This window comes from Mesocricetus auratus, unplaced genomic scaffold, assembly GCF_017639785.1.
Source record: "Mesocricetus auratus isolate SY011 unplaced genomic scaffold, BCM_Maur_2.0 Super-Scaffold_100003, whole genome shotgun sequence".
Lineage (NCBI taxonomy): Eukaryota > Metazoa > Chordata > Mammalia > Rodentia > Cricetidae > Mesocricetus > Mesocricetus auratus.
The window spans coordinates 7,109,814-7,134,504 of NW_024429188.1; the positions used below are offsets into that span (position 1 = coordinate 7,109,814).

Consider the following 24,691-nt stretch of genomic DNA (forward strand, 5'->3'; position numbering starts at 1 on the left):
GTGGCCTTTCATTATGACTCAAGAGGTTTTGTATGATAGTCACAAAAGCTGTTAGGTTGGATTAGGAGACAATGATTGCTTATTAAAGGAAATATAGACATTTTCAGGCCATTGAGTCTTGTAATATACTGGGGAGATTCCTTCTACTGATCTGTCAAATGAACACATTTGGAAAACTTCATATGGAAGAGATGTGGAACCAGACAGCAATAAGAGAGATTAATGTGCTCTGACACTCATTTTCATATGTATTAGGTTTATTTATCATTTCCTTCATTGACATCAATTACAGCCCAAATTTCATAAGACAAATTGATAAATGGGTAAGGTTTTATTTATTTTAATAGAAGTCCATAATCCAACCAATGAAGTAATGAAACAAACAAGACAGAAAAGATAACAGGAGGAGCCATTGAACCATTTTCTGTCACAGGCCAGTTGAGCATTGTTGAATCTTTGGAGACTTTAGGGAGACATCTCCAAAATCTTTGCTATAACCACAGGGAATTTTGGATTTTTCAAGATGAAGTACATTCATTTTTCAGAAATCAGGAATGTCTTTGATGTTTAAGGGAACATCATAAGAAATGAAAATCACGCCACTGAACAAAAACAGGACAGCCGCTAGCAATGCCGCACCCATGGCAGCCCCAGCTTTCTGAATATCTGGATGAAGGGGCATAATGAAGGAGGGTGGAAAGGCAATCCCCTCCTTGTTTAAAATGGGGAAATAGTTGCACAAGACAGAAAGGAAGACAAAGTTACTAGCAATGATGTTCAGAATCGCTGAAGCATTTAAGGCATTGTGGATAGTATTCCATTTTTGTCTTTCTGAGTGCACATTTCTAAGAGCAACAACGGTGGCCACTTTTCCAATCAGCCAGAAAATGCTGGTGATCAGCATCAGGTGTTGAGAAATACGAATATCCAAAGGGATGAAGGTGTCATAGTAGCTGTATTGGTAACACATTCTAATATTGTTGGAGTTGTTGTAGTGATAGATGCAGACTTTCCACAGTCCCACAAAGGCCACACTAGGGTAAGAGATCACACCTTCCTTCAGGTACCACACTCGCCACTGTGGGAGGCCCATGGAGGTGATGCAAAGAATCCATGCTATGGTGGACAAAGCAAAACCTCCTACCTGGATACTGCAATCTTGCTGGAACGGTTTTATGGCAGTGAACACCCGACCACTGCAAAGAAATACAAGACAACATAAGGACAGGCTCCTCAAGTCTGGGACACTGTCTATTGGGTGACTGGTAACATAATGGATTAATTGTTTATATTTTAGAAAATAGGCCTTTGTTCTGGAAATTGCTATTGGGAATGTAGTCTAAGCAAATTAACTTAAAGGCCATTGGAGGATATTTACTGTGGCTTGACAATGAATTCTGATATTTCCATTTCTGACTGTTGGTCCAGATACACAATGAGGTTTGTATATAGATATTTAGCTACAAAGATGATGGCCAATTTGTAATACTGTGGGAGAGTCAAGGTCAGCATAACCTATATCTCAAGTTCCAGACCAGCCATAGCTTTATAGTGAGACTCTGTACCAAAAACTAATATAGAAAAGTCAATAAATGATGAATAAATCATTAATTAATTATTAATGAGAAAAGTGATAGAAAATTAATTGATTCTAGGAAACACATACAGTGTACATTATCTTGAAGCAAACCAATTCACTGGAATACTTTCCACATGTCAAAAGAGAGGACAATTTGGAACCTAAGAAAATGTTCACCCGGAAGCAAATCTAAAATTCATAAAACCACTAAGCATATTTCTTAGTACTTTTATACTGTCATAGTTCTGAATATTTGTTATTTAGATATTGTGCTGTTTTTCTTTATTTCCCCCTTTAAAAACTGCTTTAAAAGTTTATTTATTTATTATGTATACAGTATTCTGCCTACATTGCCTGCAGGCCAGAAATGGGCACAAGATCCCATTATAGATGGTTGTGAGCCACCATGTGGTTTCTGGGAATTGAACTCAGGACCTCTGGAAGAGCAGTCATGGCTCTGAACCTCTGAGCCTCCTCTCTAGCCCTATTTTGTACTTTCTAAAATTAAATTAAATTTAGTGTTTTTGAGACACTCTCTCCAACATACAAGGATTCTCTTCAGCTCATTATGTGGCCCAGACTGGTTTCATACTCAAGGAAATTCAGATGTCTCAGATTCCTGCTTGGATTACAGGCACGTGCCGCCATGCCTAACTTGTGTTATGTTTTGTATTATTGTTTTATGATTGTTGTTGGTTTTGAGGTGGTGATGTTAGAACTCAGGTACTTGTGTGTGCTGGATAAATGGTTTATGTCAACCTCCCCAAATGTGTGTTTCCAAGGCCTTTATTTTCAGGCACTATCAATAATCATGCCCTTAGTGTCACAGAAAGAAAATGTGAGAAGCGAACTGTTAGATGGGATCCAAAAGAAATCAGTTTCTTGGAGCCAACTATCTTCTACATGAGTAGAATGTAACTCCTGGAAGCAAAAATCCGAAGGAATCTCTATTTTTATTGTCTAAGAAGCATCATTTGGGGGCTGGAGAAATAGCTCAGCAGTAAAGAGAACCTACTTACTACTCTTGCAAAGGACCCAGGTTCAGTTCCTGGTACCCACATGGTAATTCATAATTGTCTGTAACTCTGGTTCCAGGGAATCTGATTCCTCTTCTGACCTCCTTGGGTTCCTGCACACACACACACACACACACACACACACACACACACACACACACGCACGCACACACACACATTAAAATAAATAAGTCTTAAACTATTTAAAAAGCAGCATTTAGAGGTGACACTCACTCACTGTTTTGTCCATAGTTTACATTTCTCGAATGACGCCTGTGTGTCAGTTACTAAAGACAGTCTCAATTTCAGCCAGTGTGGGAAGATGCATCAAGGGAAGCAGGGTGTCCCAGTGGAGCAGATGGTGGAGAGGTGAAGCCACATAATGGTGAGGTGGTGGTGGAAAATATTCTTGAAGGATACGTCTCCTGACAACCCGAAAGGTGATAGGAGTCCAAGTGTGAGAAATGGGGAGAGGGGATGCCACCATGTGCCTGAAAGCTGCCCTAGATGGAGAGGTCAAAATGTCTAGTCTAACAACCTTGAAGACTGATAAATGGCAGATGTGAGTTCAGAAGAATGAAGGGTAAGTGGGAGAAGTGAAGCAGATTAGTCTATTGACATCACAGGGTTCTGGGGGTTCGAGTGGCAGTATCATGGACAGGAGCACAAAGTGAAAGAGAGAGACAGACTGGTCCCTAAAATCATATATAATGGCCACAACAATCCTGGTGGAGACCGCATTAATTATTACCATTGTCTTTGAATGGATAGTCCCGAACAAACTATTTTTGGCAGAGGAGATTGAAACTATTGTATCACACTCTTCCACTGAGTTCATATTATATTGCTATATCGATAGCTCTCTTAAAATTTACATCTTGAGGCAGGATCTTGAAAGGGGTCAAAAGTAGTCCAGGAAGACTCTTTTTGGAAAGAGGGGTTTCCTATATAGATCTGGCTATTCTGGAACTTTCTATCAACCTGCCTCTGCCTCCCAAGTGCTGTGATTAAAGCCATATGCCACCACCTTCAACAAAAGGAAGATATTCTTTTGCTACACTTTGCTTGATCTGAGTTATGACCTTATTATGTAGACCATGCTGGCTTCAAACTTAGTATGTAGCCCAGACTGTACTTAATCTGGTGTGACTTCTCAAATCCATTGTGAGACAGACTGGACTTGCAGTGGTGTTCCTTGAGATTTGGCCTGCACCTGGGTACCATGTTGCATTTATGAGACTAGTAGTTAGAAGACAATGAACAGTAATGCTTGAATTAGATTTCTGAGGCACATTTGATGTTGAGGGGTGGGTGAAATTGAGGTCTGCACACTCTGTCCCTAGTGTAAAAGCTCCCATCAGAGAAGCCATATTGTCCTCAATTGACATCAATAGATTCAACAAACTAACTCTTTGTTCTAGGCCCATCTATACTGCCAAACCTTTGAAAGTATCAAAAGTTCCAGGTATTAAATGCCCACTCACGAGGGAAAGAGAAGTGAGGGAGTACAGGCAGTCCACAGGAGCAGAGAAGAGACACCACCCTGCACCCTGTGTGGGAGTGAGCTGTGTGTGGTATAAGAACCAGGAGAACTGCTAAGAGCATGGTAGTATGAAGGATGATGTCACAAAACAGTAAGAGGAATTCTGGGTGGCTTTTTAATGTTTAGGGTGAACTTTTATGGAAGAGGTATTTTCCAAGTGATTGGGATGCCCAAGTTGCAAATGTATCTTGATTGTGTAGCAGAGAATCAATCAAGGAGGCAGGAGTGGGGTTAAAGAAAGCAGTCATGGGATTTATCCAACTGTCACAGTGACAGCTAAACACAACACACACACACACACACACACACATGCACGCACACAGAGAAACAGAGACAGAGCGACAGAGAAAGTCAACACCGAAACATTGCATATAAACAGGTGTTTATTTACACATTTGCACACACAGAGACAGACAGCCACACTCTCACATATCAATACATGTGAACATGGACACATGTGTGTAGATCCTCGACAAGGTGCCAATATTATAAAAACATGCTATCTGATGTTCTGCCTGCTGTATATTGAGAGCACATGAGTCTTTCTAGGCTTGAGAATATGCATGCAGAAATCGAAAGGTCTGGCACTTACAACCCTTCATGAAGGCAGTCTGTGAGCAGAAGGATCCAGACAGCTTGTCTTTGGGGCCACATTTCCTGATCATTTGCTCAAATTCTGATAGAGAACATAAGACAGAGAATGTAGCAACAGAAATGACAGAGAAAGACAGAGAGACGCAGAGGCAGAGGCAGGGAGACAGAGGATGGTGCTAATGCATGGCATCATGACAGAGAATAGATCGTACAACATATCACTAGCCTGGATGAAGGTCCCCACTCAAAATTCAAATCATAGTTTCTACAGAGATTGTTCTGACTTTTACATTGTTGTGATATTGAGAAATAAATCGTTAAATTGAACCACCATGATTCAAAGATTCAGTGTTGCTCAACTTTCCATAGGTGCGATCAGAAATACTTGAAAGAACAACTTTAAAAAAAGCATTAAGTTTGGGTCACATTTCAGAGATTTGAGTCTTTTGTCCTTGGCTTTGTGGATTCCACCAGGGCTAAAGCCAGATATCTGTCAGATGAGAGCAGGTGACAAAAGCTACTAACCTCATAGAGGACAGGTATGAGAAACAGAAGGGACCAGGGACAAGTTAAAATCTTCAAAGGCATGCATGCTGGTACTTACTGCTAGTTGTGTCCTAACTAAGTATTAAGAACCTCCCACAACACTGTCACCATCTAGGGAACAAATATTTAACACATGAGCCTTTTGGGGGTCAGATCACATCAAAACTATACCATCACCACAGAAGATCAAACACTGATTACACTCAGGAGATCCTTGGTGTGGTCAACTCCACAGACACAGGAAGCAAAATGGTGGTTACTAGGAGTTGGGGTAGTCAGAAATGGGAGATGACATTTAATGAGGACAGAATTTCTGTTGGGTGAAGATGGGAAGTGATGGCTTTTCCACAGCACTGTTAATGTATTTATAGCCACAGATCTGTACACAGACAGGTCAGTGATGAATCGAGGTATGTATAGTTAGCCATATTGCTTGGAGTGTACCAGAAAGATGGATTGAGCCTCTACTAACCAGCAATGCTGTCTTCACATGGACCAGTGACAAGTTATGTGGCAAAACAAGCAGCTATCTGGGCCAGCAGGGATGACGAGGGCACAGCTCTCTTAAGTCCTTTGATGTCCTTGGCAGCTGGCAATAAGAGTGACCTGTTTTTATAGTTCTGAGAACTCTACTATGTTATCAAATTTCCCCCACACCTACCAGTTTTCAGTTATTAATGTATGAATATCATGATACTATTTGGGGACACATTGTAGCACTGCCATTGCTTTCTTTAGTCAGGTATCCCCCACCCCTCTTTTGCACCATGGGTTGTATATACTAGTGGCACTTTCTACTCGTGCCAAGGCCCAGCTGAGTAATTCACACCTTGTCTGGCATCCTTTTCTTTATCCCATCCCTTTGAGGCATAGTTTCTCATCCCAGTCTCAGAGAAGTCACTGCCATATTTAGATGCAAGTGCTAGCAGGGATAACATCAACACACTAGGAAAGATCCTGGTTAATTCATCAGAGATGTGCACAAAGATGCAAGTGTATGGAATGTGGAACAGCCAATGAGGTTATAACTGAGACAAAAGGGAAAGCCTCCGAAGACACATTGATGGACCACATGTGGTAGCCCTGTAGAGTCTCACAGTGGAATACTCTACAGCCACACCAATTATGTTGAGTTACAAAGAAGGAAACGTCCCAACACTGCTTAGTAAAAAGGGAATTTAAAAAATATGTCATTTTCTAAATTCTATTTCTATTTGAAAAAAAGGAAAAGGAAGAAATGGAGACAAAATGATTTCAGAGAGGGAAGGAAAGGAAGGAATTTGTAACAAGATGGTATTTTTCTTGTTTTTGAGACAGTTTCACTGTGTAGCTCATGGTCAACTTCAGCTTCTAATTCTCTAACCTCTGACCTCAGAGGCCTGAGATTTCAGGCATGTGCCACCACTGAACACTTCCTAAACACAGAATTCTAATATAGTGACTGTATCTGACTTCAAGATTGAAAAATGCTTTATTGTTTCTTTAATGTTTTGTAATATATTGATATATATTTCTATGCTGACTAAAGGTTGTCTTTAGAAACAGAAAAACAACACTGGTATTAATTGTCCTTCAGTATCTAGACCATTATGTAGAGGTCTAGCCACAGATACCCTGGACAGATTTCCCTGAAAATAAGAAGGGCGACTAGCTTTATGCAGAATTTAGACACAATGTCTGCACAAGGCCTGGGTTCCAAGAACATTACCCTGTTCACTCATATAAAAACAGTTCACCTCTGATTGAGAGGACATGTACAGGAGGTGAGCAGTGCTGAGTCACTTGCTCAGGCCATGCAATTGTGAAGTGAAAGGTGCTTTTGTACCAGGCTAGCTTCTCGGGGTTTGACTGTCTTTGCATTTGACCATGTGATTTGCTTAAGCCAATAGAAGGCTTCAAGGTATGGAATGACCAATGCCATGACAAGCATTTTTATGCCTGGACAGTGCTCTGTTTTACCTGCTAAGGACATGCCTAATTCACATGATTGCTTCCAGCAACAAGATAAGGGTCACTTGGCACAGAGAACAGTCTGTACTAGTTGCTGGACCTACAAACTCATGAGTTAAGTAGATATCTTGTACTGTGCATTGCTGAGAATTTATAATTGTTACATATCACAAATATTGACAGTTAATCTGTGCCCCTCACCATTGCTGGACTGCAGACATACGATCAATAGCAGAGACTGCTCAAATAATTGAAGGATCTCCCTTATGATGAGGCTCTTCCTCCTCCTTCTCATCCCCCTCTTCCTCTCCCTCCTTCCCTTTTCCACTTTCTCCTCTTCTTCCACTTCCCATCCCCTCCTTTACCAACATCCCAGCCATCCCAACTACATCTTGTTGTATAGCCCAAGCTGGTTCTAAAATCTCATCAATGCTCTTTCAGTATTTCAGGTGTGTGATAACATGCATAGTTTAGGCTATTTTTGGTGGAAAAGAATAAGCAGGTTAGAAGTTTGGTTTGAAGGAAAACCAAAAGTTTTCCTTAGAAGGTTTGTGGACAGTCAGCTCCACCTTTCCTAATGTGGCCCATGTTCATAGGAAGGACTGATCACATGGAAGGAAGAGGAGGCTGTGAGGGCAGAGCAAGTCCTTTGCAAGGTAGGAGTGGTTTCACTGAACAGGAATGACCACTTTTTCAAAGGCTTTCATTCAACAAGTATTCGTAGGCTGCCAACAAGCCCATTTGTGTTCCTCAACACTTGTCAGCCTTGACTCAACTGCTTTGAGGGCACTTTCATCTTTACCAGAGCCTCTGGCACCAGGAACCTCTGGCTCAAGAAGCCTGGGTTTTAGTACTTTAAGACAACATAAGCGAATATACATACACGGATGCATGTTTAGGGAAGGCTGTGGCTACTGCAGAGAAAAGGGAAATCTCTGCACCTGTTGCAAGTTCAGGAGGAAATGAGAAGTAAATGATTACTTGATAGAACACAGACTCCAGTGATAGCTGAACATCAGGTCTTCTGAGGGACTTCCACCCTGTTCTCCATGTATTTGCTTACATAAACATCTTTTGACGAACTACACAACATCAATACACATTTAAAAGTGGGTCATAACAAAGCCCTTGGTGGCTGAACATTTTTATGTGCTTCCATGAATGTATCCTGTTTGATGGGGTATCTCATCAAATCCTTTGCCCACTTATTAAATAGAACTGTTTTTATTCTTACTTGAGTATATCTTTATATATCCAGGTGTGGTGATATATTGCTTATGATTTATTAAAGCCACTGAAGATCAAAATGGCAAAACAGTCACACCAGTTAGGTTTAGAAGCTAGGTGGTGGTGGTGTACACCTTTAATCCCAGGACTCAGGATTAAAGAGGTAGATGGATCTCTTCTAGTTCAAGGTCACACTGACTACATGAAATTGATCCAGTCCTTCAACCCTTCCAGGCCCCAAACCCCGGCAAGTCCAGCTTCAGCCCTTCCAGGCCCCAAACTCTGGCGAGCCCAGCTTCATCTTAAGCTTCAGTGTCAGGCTCCTCAGCTTCAGCTTCAGGAAGGAAGGAGACCAGTGGAGATGGAAAGACCCCACCAGTACCACTGGAAGAAGAGATGGGAAGAAGACAGAATAAGAGCTCACTCAGCAATAGAAAGACCAACATGACACAATCAGAATCTAGGGATCCAACACCAGCAAGACCTGAAAAGCACTACATAGATGAAGCAGAGGAGACAGACCTTAAGAATTATTTTATGAAGATGATAGAAACCCTCAAAAAAAACGAGGAAATACCTTAAAGAAAGAGAAGAAAAAACAAACAAAAAAATCCATGAATTGGGGGAAAATTCAAGAAATAAACAAATCTCTCAAAGAATCTAAAGAGTACCAACAAAAACAACCAAACAAATGAAGGAAACAACGCAAACAGTTGAAGGATTGAAAGCTGAAATAGAAATGATAAAGAAAACACAGAATGAGGGGATGCTGGAAATAGAAAAGCTGGGAAAACGAACAGGAAATACAGATGCAAGTATCACCAATAGAATACAAGAGATAGAAGAGAGAATCTCAGGTGTTGAAGACTCATTAGAGGATATAGAGTCATCAACAAAGAAAATCTCAAAACCAACAAATCCTTAACACAAAATATCCAGGAAATATGGGACATCGTGAAGAAGCCAAACCTGAGAATAATAGGTATAGAAGAAGGCAAAGAAATACAACTCAAAGGTACAGAAAACATATTCAACAAAATCATAGAAGAACAATCATTAACATAAAGAAAGATATGCCTATGAAAATACAAGAATCTTACAGAACACCAAATAGGCTCGACCAGAAAAAGAAATCACCTCGACATATAATAATCAAAACATCAAACCTACAGAGTAAAGAGAAAATGTTAAGAGCAGCTAAAGAAAAAGGCCAAGTAACATACAAAGGCAGACCTATCCGAATTACACCTAACTTCTCAATGGAAACGATGAAAGCCAGAAGATCCTGGGTAGATGTCCTACAAACGCTAAGAGAACAAGGATGTGAGCCCAGACTACTATATCCAGCAAAGCTTTCAATTACCATAGATGGAGAAAACAAAATATTCCATGACAAAGCCAGATTTAAACAATACGTATCCATGAATCCAGCTCTACAGAAAGTGCTAGAAGGAAAACCTAGATCGAAGAAAAATAACTACATCCACAAAGACACAGGCAATATATAATCCCACTTTACAAAACACCAAAAGAAAAAGGGAGGAGAAATACACAAGATAACTTCACTAACGATAAATCAAGCACAAACAAGAATCATCAATCAATGGTCATTAATATCCTTCAATGTCAACGGCCTCAACTTGCCTATAAAAAGACACAGACTAGCAGAATGGATACGAAGACAGAACCCATCCTTCTGCTGCATACAAGAAACACATCTCAACATCAAAGACAGACGTTATCTCAGAGTAAAGGGTTGGGAAAAGATCTTCCAATCAAACGGTCCCAAGAAACAAGTGGGTGTAGCAATCCTAATATCTAACAAACTAGACTTCAAATTAAAATCAATCAAAAGAGATGAAGAAGGACACTTCATATTCATCAAAGGAAAAGTACATCAAGACGAAGTCTCAATTTTAAACATCTACGCCCCAAATACAAAGGCACCTAAATTCGTGAAAGAAACATTACTAAAGCTCAAAATGCACATAAAATCTCACACACTAATAGTAGGAGACTTCAACACTCCGCTCTCACCGCTAGACATGACCTCCAGACAGAAACTTAACAAAGAAACAAAAGAGCTAACAGAAGTTATGACCCAAGTGGGTTTAACAGACATCTATAGAACATTCCAACCAAACACAAAGGGATATACCTTCTTTTAGGCGCCACATGGAACCTTCTCTAAAATTAACCACATAATAGGAAACATAGCAAAACTCCACAGATACAAAAAAATTGGAATAACCCCCTGTATCTTTTCATACCATCATGCATTAAAATTAGAATTCAACAATAACACACATTGCAGAAACCCTACAAACTCAGGGAAATTGAACAATGCACAATTGCACCATCCCTGGGTAAAGGAAGAAATAAAAAAGAAATTAAAGACTTCCTCAAATTCAATGAGAATGAATACACAACATACACAAACTTATGGGACACTTTGAAAGCAGTGCTGAGAAGAAAGTTTATAGCATTAAGTGCCCACATGAAGAAACAGGAGAACGGTCATACTAGAGAATTAATAGCAGAGCTGAATGCTCTAGAACAAAAAGAAGCAAACTCACCCAGGAGGAGCAGACGCCAGGAAATAATCAAATTGAGGGCTGAAATCAATCAAGTAGAAACCAGGAAAACACTGAGAAGAATCAATGAAACAAACAGTTGGTTCTTTGAGATTATCAACAAAATAGACAAACCTCTGTCCAAACTAACCAAAAGACAGAGAGAGAGCATGCTAATTAACAAAATCAGGAATGAAAAAGGGGACATAACAACGGACTCTGAGGAAATCCAGAGAATCATCAGGGCATACTTTGAAAATCTGGACTCCACCAAATGAAAATGTAAAGGAAATGGACAATTTCCTGGATAGATATCACTTGCCAAAAATAAATCAAGAGCAGATAAACAATCTAAACAGACATATAAATGAAACAGAAGCAGTCATCAAAAGTCTCCCAAACAAAAAAAGCCCAGGGCCAGATGGCTTCAGTGCAGAATTCTACCAGAAATTCAAAGAAGAGCTAATTCCAATACTCCTGAAAGTATTCCACACAATAGAAGCGGGAGGCTCACTGCCAAACTCTTTTTATGAGGCTACAATTACCTTGATACCCAAGCCACACAAAGACACAACTAAGAAAGAGAACTATAGACCAATTTCCCTCATGAACATCGATGCAAAAATACTCAATAAAATACTCGCAAACCGGATTCAAGAACACATCAGAAAAATCATCCACCATGATCAAGTAGGCTTCATCCCAGGAATGCAGGGATGGTTCAACATTAGAAAATCTATCAATGTAATCCACCATATAAACAAACTACGAAAGAAAAACCACATGATCATCTCACTAGATGCTGAAAAAGCCTTTGACAAAATCCAGCAACCCTTCATGATAAAGGTCCTAGAGAGATCAGGGATAACAGGAACACACCTGAATATAATAAAAGCAATATACAGTAAACCAACAGCTAACATCAAACAAAATGGAGAGAAACTCAAAGCAATTCCTCTAAAATCAGGACCAAGACAAGGCTGTCCACTCTCTCCATATCTCTTCAATATTGTACTTGAAGTTCTAGCTACAGCAATGAGACACCAAAAGGAGATAAAGGGGATACAAATAGGAAAAGAAGAAGTCAAACTTTCACTATTTGCAGATGATATGATAGTTTACATAAGTGACAAAAAAACTCTGCAAGGTTACTCCTAGAGCTGAAAAATACCTTCGGCAATGTGGCAGGATACAAGGTAAACTCAAAAAAATCAGTGGCCCTATTATATACAGATGATGAAGTGACTGAGAAAGAAACAGACAAACATCACCCTTTACAATAGCCATAAACAGCATCAAATATCTGGGGATAATGTTAACCAAGGAAGTGAAAGACTTGTATATCAAGAACTTTGAGTCATTAAACAAAGAAATCAAGGAGGATACCAGAAAATATAAAGATCTCCCATGCTCATGGATTGGTAGGAACAACATAATAAAAATGTCAATCTTGCCAAAAGCAGTCTACAGATTCAATGCAATCCCTATCAAAATTCCATCACAATTCTTCAAGGACTTGGAAAGAACATTAATCAACTTTATATGGAAAAACAAAAGGCCCAGGATAGCCAAAACAACCCTATACAATAAAGGAACTTCAGGAGGCATCACCATACCTGACTTCAAGCTCTATTATAGAGCTATAGTCCTGAAAACAGCTTGGTATTGGCCCAAAAACAGGCAGGTAGACCAATGGAACTGAACTGAAAACCCTGATTTTAACCCACACACCTATGAACACTTGATTTTTGACAAAGAAGCTAAAACTATACAATGGAAAAAAGAAAGCATCTTCAACAAATGGTGCTGGCATAACTGGGTACTGGTATGCAGAAGACTGCAGATAGATCCATGTTTATCACCTTGTACAAAACTTAAGTCGAAATGGATCAAAGATCTCAACATAAATCCAGCCACACTGAAACTTTTAGAAGAGAAGGTGGGAGATACTCTTCAACGAGTTGGTACAGGAGACCACTTCCTGAGCATAACCCCAGTGGCACAAACACTGAGATCGACAATTAACAAATGGGACCTCCTGAAACTAAAAAGCTTCTGTAAGGCGAAGGACACAGTCAACAAGACAAAAGGCAGTCCACAGAATGGGAAAAGATATTCACTAACCCCACATGTGACAGAGGGCTAATCTCCAAAATTTACAAAGAACTCAAGAAGCAAGTCTCCAAAACACCAAAGGATCCAATTAAAAGGTGGGGTACAGAACTAAATAGAGAATTGTCAATAGAGGAGGCTAAAATGGCCAAGAGACACTTAAGAAAGTACTCAACATCCTTAGCCATCAGGGAAATGCAAATCAAAACAACTCTGAGATACCATCTTACTCCTGTCAGAATGGCTAAAATCAAAACCACCGAAGACAATTTATGCTGGAGAGGATGTGGAGAGAGGGGAACACTCCTCCATTGCTGGTGGGAGTGCCAACTCGTATAACCTCTTTGGAAATCAGTATGGAGATTCCTCAGAAAAATGGGAATTTATCTACCACAAGACCCAGCAATTCCACTCCTAGGCATAAATCGAAATGAGGCAAATTCATACAACAAGGGCATCTGCTCCACTATGTTCATAGCAGCATTATTTGTAATAGTCAGAACCTGGAAGGAACCTAGATGCCCCTCAACTGAAGAGTGGATAGAGAAAATGTGGTACATTTACACAATGGAGTATTACTCAGCAGAAAAAAACAATGGAATATTGAAATTCGCAGGGAAATGGATAGCACTGGAAGAAACCTTCCTGAGTGAGGTAACCCAGTCGCAAAAAGACAAACATGGTATGGACTCACTCATGTATGGATTTTAGACATGGATCAGGATAGTGCCAGTCTGCACTTCCACTGATAGAGAGTCTGGGAAACAGGAAAGAACCTAAAAGATATGCATAGTACCCAAGAAAAGAGGATTGAGACAAGATCCTCTGAATGGATGGGGCACACGGCGAGGGGTGGAGGGGAGTGTGAGCTGGGAAGAAGAGAGGGGGGAGAAGAGGAAGAGAGAGTAGGTCATGGGGGAACAGGAAGTCTGACTGGGTGGGGGTAGAATAGGGGGAAGAGGGAATCATAGGTTAGAAGACAGAGCAGGCACCACAGTGACCTCTAGTGATCTAAAGGGATAGCACCAATTGGCAAGCTAAGCAATAGTGGAGGTTCCACCTCGAATGCCCATTCCTGATAATGAACTTGACGTCTATAACCCTCCGGGAGCCTTCATCCAGTGACTGATGGAAGCAGAGGCAAACACGCACAATTAAGCACTGAACTCAACCCAAGAAACCCAGTGACAGAGAGAGAGGAGTGATGAGCAAATTGGCAAATAATGGGCTGGCAAAACCAGCAGAGACAGCTGATCTGAACAGGGGAGAGCTCTTGGACGCAAGACCGACAGTGGGGAGGCCAGCATGGGAATGATCTGGACCCCTGAATGTGAGTGTCAGCGAGAAGGCCTGGGCAACCTATGGGGCCCTGAGCAGTGGATCAGTGTCTATCCCTGGAATACAAACTGTCATCGTGTGCCCATAGCACAAAGAGAGTTGCTCTCTCAACCTGGACTCTTAGCGGAGTGCCTGGACCCTACCCTGAGGGAAATGTCAGACTCTAGATATCCCCTATGTGGAAGGAATTGGCAATATGGTGGTAGGCTGGGGGGAATGGGGAGCCCGGGAGGAGGGGATGGAGAGGGAACTAGGATTGACATGTAAAACAAGCTATTTAAAATTAAAATAAAAAGTGATAATAAAAAAGCACACACAAAAAAGAAATTGATCCAGTCCTAAAGAGAAACAGATCACACAAAGATGATTTCACCCCTTGGGATCACACACCTTTAATCTCAGAACTAGAGAGATATAAAAAGCAAAGGGTCTCATGTGGAGATTGATTCTCCAACTACACTGAGGAGAGGCAGCAGTCTCAGGCGTGGTAGAGCTCATGGAGACAGGGTCAGCCCTTTCAGCCTGAGATAGAACTAAGAGGTAGTGGCTTGACTGCTTTGCTTCTCTGATCTTCAGCTTGAAGCTTGAACCCCAATATCAGTCCCTGGGTCTTTTATTTAGCATGCTACATCCAGGCAACACAGCATTTATCAGATGCATTCAGTCATGAAGAAGGTGTGATAGTGTGTGTTTGTGAAGGCCAACACTCAGGAGGTTGATGCAGGAAGACCAGAAGGTCAAGACTATCTTTGCCTACACAGGAAGATTGAGGTGAAACTAGGCTACATGTCACCCTTCTTACTAAAACAAACAAGCAAACAAACAAATCAGATCCATGGCTTCCAAGTGTTTTCTCACAGTTTTGTCAACTGGGAATTAATAGGATGGCAGTGTTTTCCTAATGCATAAGACTCTATTTAGCACCTTGCATTTCAGTTGATTAGAAGGCCTCAGAAGTTTGAAACTCTGTTTCACATGTAGGTGCTCGTCAGTCCACAGGACCTTTGACAAACCAGTGTGCTGCCTAGTTTTTGTGTCAACTTGACACAGCGTAGGGTCATCTGAGAAGAGGGAACTTCAACTGAGAAAATGCATCCATCCGATTGACCTATAGACAAGCCTGTAGGGCATATTATTGGTTGATGATGGATGTGGAAGGGCCCAGTCCATGGAGGGGGTGCTGCCCTGGACTATGTAGCCCTGAGTTATGTAAGAAAACAGGCTGAGCAAGCCATGATAAGGAGCAGACCTAAGCAGCACTCCTCCACATTGTATTAGCTCCTGCCTCCAGGATCTTTTCTTGACTTTCTGCCCTGACTTTCCTAGATGATGAACTACAAGTTGTAAGATAAAATAACAACATTCACCAAGTTGCTTTTGGTTCTTGTGTTTTACCACAATAGAAAAGTAACCAATACACACAAAGAAGGGGTTCTTATGGTGCTTGTGTGTCATGGTAATAGCAGAGAGGTAAAAACAGAAAAGCCATAAACTGTGATAAATGATCATATGCACAAAATGTTTCAAGGAAGGTAACTTCAAAATATTCCATGCGATTCATGAAGCCAAGGACTAGTGAGAACATTATTACTAAGCAACTTTTTGTTGTTTGTTTTGAAACAGGATCTCACTGTGTAACCCTGGCTGGCCAAGAACTTGTTCAATAGACCAGGCTGGCCTCAAACTCATGCAGATCCAACTGCATCAGCCTGGGATCAAAGGCCTGAACCACCACAACTGGCACTGGACATACTTTAAACCAAGTAATGTTACTTAACTGGAAAATATCATTTAACGTGTGACAGGACAAAAAAAAATAACCTCTATCTGTTTATTTTGGGTGGGTTTCAAAAGCTGCATACAAGCTATTGAATGATTTTAATCCTACAATGGGTACACTTAACACACTGGTTGTTCATTTCACAGTGAATTTTAAATGTTTCCGACACATTAATAAGTTGCCATTCTCATTGATTTTGTTTCCGCTTGGTCAGAGAACCACTTGATGAGAGACACATGAATGTTCACACCGCTGAACTAACAAAGACAAAACATCCCATGGCTGGCTGAATCACAATCGTCTCTCCTTCTCTGCACCTTAGGGATGTATTGTGTATCCACATATAGGAAGAAGAATGACAGTCCTACCCATGCAAACGACTGCTCATGGCTCCTTTGGTCCACCCTTCATTTATCCTAGGCGCCTCACCAGTCAGCAGATCTCAGAGCTCACGTCCTGTGTAGTCACATGTGATAGGAAACTCTGCTGAGCAATCCAAGAGAAACAAAAAGTTAAACCATCGCACACTGATTGGATGTAACCAGTTTTCAAGTACTTGTGTGACTCGAGAGGATGTCTTTCTAGGAAATTAACAAATAGGCTGGAGTTTTTGCTTGCAATCCCATGCATAGAGCCACTTGGGGACCAGCCCTGCCTCTTCAAGGCTTTTACCCATGTCTTTGATCCACATGAAAATCATAATTATTCCAGCTTGGAATATAAGCAAATGCACTATTTCTAGTTGTCCCAAAGAATTACAGTAATGAATTCCTGTGCAGATCCCATCCAAGCTGCCTTGGGATTAAAAACCTGTTGGTGTCCTCAGTACAGCACTTCCTGATACACCATCAAATTGTGCTGCATGCCTTCTCTTTTTTAAATTACCTTTTTAAAGCTTTGAAAAAAGTTACTAATTTTTATTTCATATACATAAATGTTTTGCCTATGTCTTGTGTAGATCTTCCCCCATCTTGTATTCTTGCTGAGGCCATTCCATGTTAAATAGAATCTTGTCTCCTTGATGGAGAATCCTATGGAAAACTACCCTATAACTATTCCTATTCTAGGAACCAAAGGTCAGGTTGTCCTAACTAAATTACCTTAGCCTCTGTTAAACCTGTTTGTACAGAACCACCTGCAATTAACTGTTTACCTTACTTCTGTTAAACTGCCTGTTTGTATGAAGCCCCCACCCGCTAACTTACTTCTTATCTAACTGCTAGAGCTGCTTGCTTCAAACTACAGAGTGAGATGCCGGGATGTGGTTTCTGCCTTTAAAAACCCTGTGTTCTGGACACTAAGACCTACACCCAGGTCCTTGAACATTTGCTTGGGTATGGTCAAGTCAGCTGGAATAACGAATTTCAATTGGCTATACAGTGTGTCTGAGAGGTCATCTTTGGAGAGCTCCCATACTACAACCTAATCCTTAGACAGAGAGACCCTAGGTTTGACATGAACTTTGAAATCCAAAAGCCCACCCTCAGTGACATACTTCTTTCAACAAGGCTATGCTTCCTAATCCTTTCAAATAAGGTCACTTCCTGGTGACTAAGCATTCAAATCTATGAACCTTTGAGTGCCATTCTTATTCAAACTACCACAGATCTGGAGGAGGAGTTACAGACAGCTGCAAGCTGCCCTGGTTGGTGCTGGGAACTGAACCTGGGTTCCTGCAAGGACAGCAAGTGCTCTTAACCATGGAACCATATCTCCAGCCTCCAGTTCTTAGTTTACTAAATCAAAGCTTGCTTTGACTCTTGGTTCTGTGACACATTGATGGAGATAGCTAAGACCACTAGGGAATGCTGGATACATGTACATCATGGTCTGAGTATGTCCCCCAGAATTCAATGTTGGAAAATTCATCTCAGAATCTATATGTTGATGGTATTTGTAAGGAAATATCATAATGGAATTAGGATCAGATAAGATCATGATCTCAGGGCTCACCAGAGTGACTCAGTAGCTTCATAAAATGACAAAGAGAGATTTGAGTGAGCATGCTTGGTCCATCTCTTCTTGCTGTGCCTTCCATGTTGCTACTGAGGCAGAATAGGAAGACAGGGACTATTTTGGGGACATGAGAAGTGAGATGGGTCCCTAACCCAAGAATCTGTTTGAAGCCTTTTCCAGCAGACAAGCAAGAATTCCAACACAATTAACAACTGCTTAGGACCTTTCTCCTTTCCTAGGTACAAACCTTCCATTTTCTAGGAATCCCTAGAAAGGCCATGTGTTCAAACCCCTTGTGCATCCTAATGGCTCCCCACTTTACCTTATCAAGAGATCATTCTATCCAAGACAGTTCTAGCACCACCCTATGCTCTCACTCATGGGGAAAGAGACAGACAGACAGAGACATAGAAAGAGTGCCACTAACCCTATCCAGCTTTCAAAAGATAGCTGACACTGGGAAAGACTAGACTTGAAAAACCCATGTGAATTTGCACAGCTCAGGGAGAACTTGGGAAAGCACGGATCCCAACCAGAATCCTAAAGATGGATTTTCAGGTGCTAGACAACTACTACCAGTAGGCAGTGTCAATAGCTGGAGGCAAAGAGAAATCTGCCTTGATGCAGGTTTGTTGTGTCTTAATGCCGTGTCTTTCTCTAAGCCTGTTGTTCTTTGAGATAGAGGATTCTTTCCCTTATTCACTCTGTAACTCCAGTTCCAGGGAATCTGTCTTTTTCTGGCCTCTGAAGGTACAAGTCACATGGTTTTCTCCAAGTTGAGATGTTCCATGCTGTTGTCTGTTTTGTTTCTGTACCACCATGTCCTGGGCATACTGCTTTTGTTTTCACTTTCCGGTATGCTGTGTTTTCCTTAGCCTACTAAGGAAAAAAGAAAATTGCGCTGCCATCTATTTCCAAGGTGTTTTAGATGTTACTGTTTTCTATGTCTTCTGAAAGGGCAGTAGGTATTCCTAACTGCTGAGTCATTTCCCCACCCCCCTTGACAAGGACTTTCAACAGCCTCTTTCTCTCTTGAAAACACCTCCCCACTCTCAGGAATTTCTTTTACTATTCCTTAATTTCTCGCTTTTCTGTAACTCTTATTAATAAATGTGACTATACTTCACGTGGTCCCACAAAATCTGTTACTTAATCTTTGCTAGCATGATACAATAAAACTTGACCATTGAATTGCAGGCATCTTAGGACACTGGGTCAAACACAATCTAGCTAAGAAAAGTCTTACTTTAAAAACTTGCAACAATCTTAGGTCATATTGTGTTTGTGAATTCAAGTAACTGTAGCTTACAGATTTTTACTAGTAAAGGATATTAGATTCTGTAATATACTACAAAATATATTTGTAAAATATATATTTAGTGAACATTGGATTTTTCACAATTTTCCTATGACATATGTATGCACATATCCACACATATGTCTTTGTTATTACATGTCTTGTGTGTATATGTGTGTGTATGCGTGTACTTGTATAAGTGGGCTCATATATGTCACAATACATACATATGGATGTCAGAGGATAACTTACAGGAGTCAGTTCCCTCCTTCTACAGTGTGGGTCTTAAAGACATTTCTCTTAACTCACCCGGAAGAAGAGACTAAGCGACAGAAGTTGACAGACAAGATACCACTGTGTACTGAGACCTGCCCTGAGTTGCTAGTTCAAAATGCAGAGTATAACTTCCATGCTAGTGAATGGCAGGTGAGGGTTCAGGTAAATGAGGGGTGAACAGGAAAAGGCCTCCAATTCAATCTGTGGCGAACATGAAGGAATCTGGAGGTTTGTTTTTATTAGAAATACTACATAGAAACAAATAAGGGAAGATAATGCTGAAGACTGGCACTGGAAGTGCCCTCTAATAACCAGAGCAACGCCGGGAGAAAAATTAATAGTAAGCAATGCTCTCTTTAATTGCATAATTCACTATCAGTCATTTTTTTTGCTACTGCAGACTGAATCTAGGGCACCATGCATATTTTGCAAGCCCTTTACCACAGAACTATATCCTCAGAACTCTTTAAATTTAAATCAGTGACCAGGCTGATCCTGATAAACTGAATAGCCTGGAAGAAAATGTCTGTGCCATGGTTTGTTTGGTCTAACACTGACCTCATTGCATACATCAGGCTGGCCACAAACTGGATCCCTGACTGCATTTCAAGTAATACTCCTTTTGTGTTTGCTTTCCTGCACCTGGCATCTATGGTGCTTTTATGTTAACATTATTTAGAAGGAAATGACCACAAGTGCTTGTATTAAATTCACAGGCTGCCTCTGTCATCTGTCATCCAGGGGTAGGTGACAAGAGGGAGGGCAGCTTGTTTCCCAGGGCAAAGGTTCCTATCAGAGAAATCATCTCGTGCTCAACTGGCATGAGCAGATTCAACAAACCAACATTTTGTCCCAGGCTGAGTCCTACTGCTAAAAACTTTAACATAATCTAAAGTAGCAGGGATCAAATGCCCACTCAGGTAGGAAAGAGGTGTAATGGGGGCCAGGTAACTCACAACAGAGCAGAAGAAGGACCTCCACTGTGTGTGAAGGGGACTAGAAGAACCTATAGGGATCCTCAGGACATGGTGGCAGAAAGCGTGATGGAACAAAAGCAAATGGTGTAATCTTGGGTGAATTTTTATTGCATTTATATACATTCTTTCGTGGAAGGGCTCTGAACTAAGGGCTTCGAAGCCTCTCATGACAGACTGGGCAGGTAGTCCAGAGCAGAGTATCACCTATTGGACCACAGTAGAACAGTTAAAAGTCTAAATTCAAAATTCTCAGTACAGTTTCTACTGACCATATTAACTCTTTCACATAATGTTTTTCAGTACAACACTGTCTTAGTTAGGGTTTATTGCTGTGAAGAGACACCATGACTATGGCAACTCCTATGAAGGAAAACACTTATTGGGACTTGTGGCAGCATCCCCACTGGGCTACACCTGGCCTGGCTCCAGAGTGTTAGCACCTAGCCTTAACCCATCCTTTGTTTAGCAGATACCTTTTGTCACCATATGTGAATTTTGTCTGATAGCTTCCTGAGAATACAAAGTTCAGAAATCGGAAAACTGTAGTGCCTGATGAATAGAGAGTTTGTACTTGGCACTGTATTTTTGGAAGCTTCATTCAGGTTGTTTTGAGCACATAGAAATCAACTGGCTTAACTGTAAATATGGATTAAAATAAAAATGCCCTGGGCAAAGGGAAAGACCTTCAGTACATCGAGGCTGGGCCCCCCTGCATCTGTCTTAATTTGTCTCTGAGCCTTCTTTTACTGACTCTCTTGAACCCACACCCACACCGCAACATCCACAACAGGGGTTGGCTTACAGTTCCGAGGTTTAGTTCCTTATCATCATGGTGGGAAGGGTGGCAGCATGTAGGCAGACATGGTGCTGTAGAAGGAGCTGAGAGTTCTACATCTTCATCTGCAGGCAGCAGGAAGAGACTGCTGCCACACTGGGCCTGGTTTGAGCATCTGAGACCTCAAAGCCTGCTTCCTAGTGACACACTTCCTCCAACAAAGCCACACCTACTCCAACAAGGCGGTACCTCCTAATAGTGCCACTCCCTAGGGTCCAGGGGGGCCATTTTCTTTCAAACCACTACAGCAACAAAGTTTCAACTCCACAACTTAAAGCTTCCCTTTTGGCTTGCTTTTGTAGCTGTTGCCAACCTATCCCGGAAAATCATTTAATGCAGTTCACACATATTTACTTTGGTTCATTTTCAGAGATTTGAAAGCATGGTCCCTGGCTGTTCTGATTCTGCATACGCAGTGGAGAAGATTATGACTATGGTGGGATCAGGTGGCAAAGACAACTCAAGTCATAGTGGTCAGAATCCAGAGACAGGGAAATGAACATGGATGAGAAGGGAATATCCTCAATGGCACATAACCTGGTATCTACTTCCTCCTTGAACATACTATAACTTTAGTCTCCAAATCTTCTCAAAGTAGTACCAACAGCTAGGGGACCAATGATTTAATGCAAGAGTCCTTTTCAGAGACAGGCCATATCCAAGATATACACATTCATGGTACACTAGGGGCTAACTATAGAGGTGGTAGAGTATTATTCCTATTTATAGACTTGGTAAGGAGAAAAATTCTCAACATGGATGGCACATGGATAAAGCTTGAGAACAAGTAAAACACACTGACCAGAAAGAATCAAATACCACGTGATTCCCTAAGGAGGTTCCTGGATCAAGTCAACTCTGCCAATATTGGGAACAGAATGATGGATACTAAGAACCAGATCATGGAGAAACAGGGGATGGCATTCAATAAGAACGGTGTTTCAGTTGGAGAAGATGGGCAGTGGCGACAGTTCCTCACGACTATAAACATAGTCATAGCCATGGAACTGTACGTTTAGAAAGGTCAGTGATAAATTCTGATACGTATATTTAGTCACATTAAGCAGAGTATAAAACAAAGATGGATTGAGCCTCTACTGACCAGTGATGCTGTCTTCACATGAACCAGTGACCAGTGATATAGAAGATTGTGCCTCTAGCTAGGTCAGCAGGGCTGACAAGGACACAGCTCTCTTCAAGTGTCCTTCGAGACTCATTGCTTGCTTCACAATGACCTGAGAATTCTCTTGTGTCATCAAATTCCAACTCTCACTCAGCTTCTGTTCCAAGTTTCAGCCATTAGTGTATGAGTGCCAGGTCCTTTGATTTTTGTGTCACATGCTTCCTTATATAGCCTTTTCAGGATGAGGTGGGTTTTTTTTTCCAGCATGCTGCCCTGCTCGTGGTTAAGATCCACTTGCCTGGTTCATACCATAAGACACAGGTTTTATCACCTGTCACTGGAAGTGGTGAGCTATTAGAAAAGTCATTGCCATGTATAGATCAGGTGCAAACAATGTGGCATCAATACTCTTAAAACGATATTGGTTAATTAGATATATGTAGCAGAAATATTTCATTATGCAATCATCAGTTGAAGGGCATCAGGATTGTTTCCATTTCCTACTTCTTATAAAGAGAGCAAAGAGAGCAACAATGAACATGGCAGAGCAAATATCTGTGGAGTAGGATGTCAAGCCCTTTCGACATATGCCAACGAGTGGTACTGCTGTATTGCATGGTAGATTAGTTGTAGCTTTTTAGAATTCTTCATCTGATTTCAACAGTGGCTGTGCCAGTTTGCAATCTCAACAGAGTGAATGAGTGTTTCCCTTTCTCTCACACCCCCCAGGATGTGTTCTCAGTTGCTTTCTTGATCTTAATCATTCTGTATAAGATGAAATCTCAAAATAGTTTAAATTTGCATATCTCTGATTGCTAAGGATTATGAACATTTTAAAAAATATTTCTTATCCCGTTTAGTTTCTTCATTTGAGAATTTTCTGTTCAGATCTATAGCCCATCTTTTAACTCTGCCATTTGTTTTCTTGGCTCTTTGGTTTTTGAGACCTTTTAGTATTTGGATATTAATTGTCTGTCAGATCTATAGCTAGCAAAGATTCTCTCCCCATTCTGTGGGCTTCCTCATCACTCAATTGATTTTTTTTCTCTAGCTATGCAGAAGCTTTTTAGTTTTATGAGGTCCCGCTTGTCCATTGTTGGCCTTAATTGCTGGGCAAATGCAATCCTATTCAGAAAGTCCTTTCCTACACAGATACTATGGAGGGTACTGCCTGAGTTTTCTTTTAGCAGTTTCAGGTTCGTGGCTTTGATCCATTTGTAGTTAGTTTTTATGTAGGTTGATAGACACAGGTCTAATTTCTTTATTCTGCGTGAGCGCATCCAGGTTCTTCAGAACCATTTGTAGAAGATGCTTTCTTTTCCTCACCTTAAGTTTTTGGGTATCTTTGTCAGTTATTTTCTTTGTCAAATTTTAAATGTCTGAAGTTAGGTGTACTCATTTTTTGGTCTTCAATTTTGTTTCATTGGTCGACATGGAACAAAATTGATCTGTTTGTACCAGCATCACATTGTATTTATTACTGTGTTTCTAATATATCTTAAAATCTGGAACTGTAAATCTTTCAGAGCTGTTCTTTTTACTTAGGATTGTTTTGGCTGTCTGGGGTCTTTTGTGGTTCCATGTGAGTTTTAATATAGTTTTTTTCCATTTCGTGTCAAATTAAATAGGAATTTTGATTGTGGTTACATTGAATCTGTAAACTGCTTTTTGAAAAATGATCATTTTTCACAATATTAATTCTACCAATCTATGAGCATAGTATGTTTTTCCATTCTCTAGTGTTTTTCTCCTTCTTCGGAAATTTAAAATTTTCATTGTAGAGGTCCTTGATGCGACGGTTTGGATGAGAATGGCCCCCAGAGGCTCATATATTTGAATACTTAGTTACCAGAGAGTCAAACTCTTTAAAACAGATTAAGAGGTGTGGACTTGTTGTAGGAAGGGTGTCACTGGGGGTGGGCTTTGAGATTTCAAAAGTCCATACTAGGTTCTCTCTCTCTCTCTCTCT

At 40.8% G+C, this 24,691-nt stretch overlaps 1 protein-coding gene across 2 annotated transcripts; it reads right to left on the reverse strand.

Annotated features, from left to right (window-relative positions):
- Positions 1-298: 298 nt before the first annotated feature.
- Positions 299-22,798, reverse strand: LOC121139811 (claudin-34-like). Of its 2 annotated transcripts, none has more exons than XM_040743807.1 (3): positions 22,702-22,798; positions 16,627-16,741; positions 299-1,196 (listed from the first exon to the last, which is right to left on the reverse strand). In XM_040743807.1, exons 2-3 carry the CDS (start codon positions 16,644-16,646, stop codon positions 542-544), a joined length of 675 nt encoding a protein of 224 aa, XP_040599741.1. In that variant the 5' UTR covers positions 16,647-16,741; positions 22,702-22,798; the 3' UTR covers positions 299-541. The 2 variants fall into 2 exon arrangements, with proteins under 2 accessions (XP_040599741.1, XP_040599740.1); XM_040743806.1 differs by having other exon boundaries at positions 16,627-16,744.
- Positions 22,799-24,691: the final 1,893 nt, after the last annotated feature.

What these genes read in the sequence shown, in the direction of transcription:
- LOC121139811 (XM_040743807.1), bottom strand. Translation starts at nt 16,646, where the DNA reads ATGAGCAGTCGTTTGCATGG. An exon ending in ATGAGCAGTCGTTTGCATGG is followed by an intron (nt 1,197 to 16,626) that starts GTAGGACTGTCA and finishes ATTTCTTTGCAG; the next exon opens with TGGTCGGGTGTTCACTGCCA.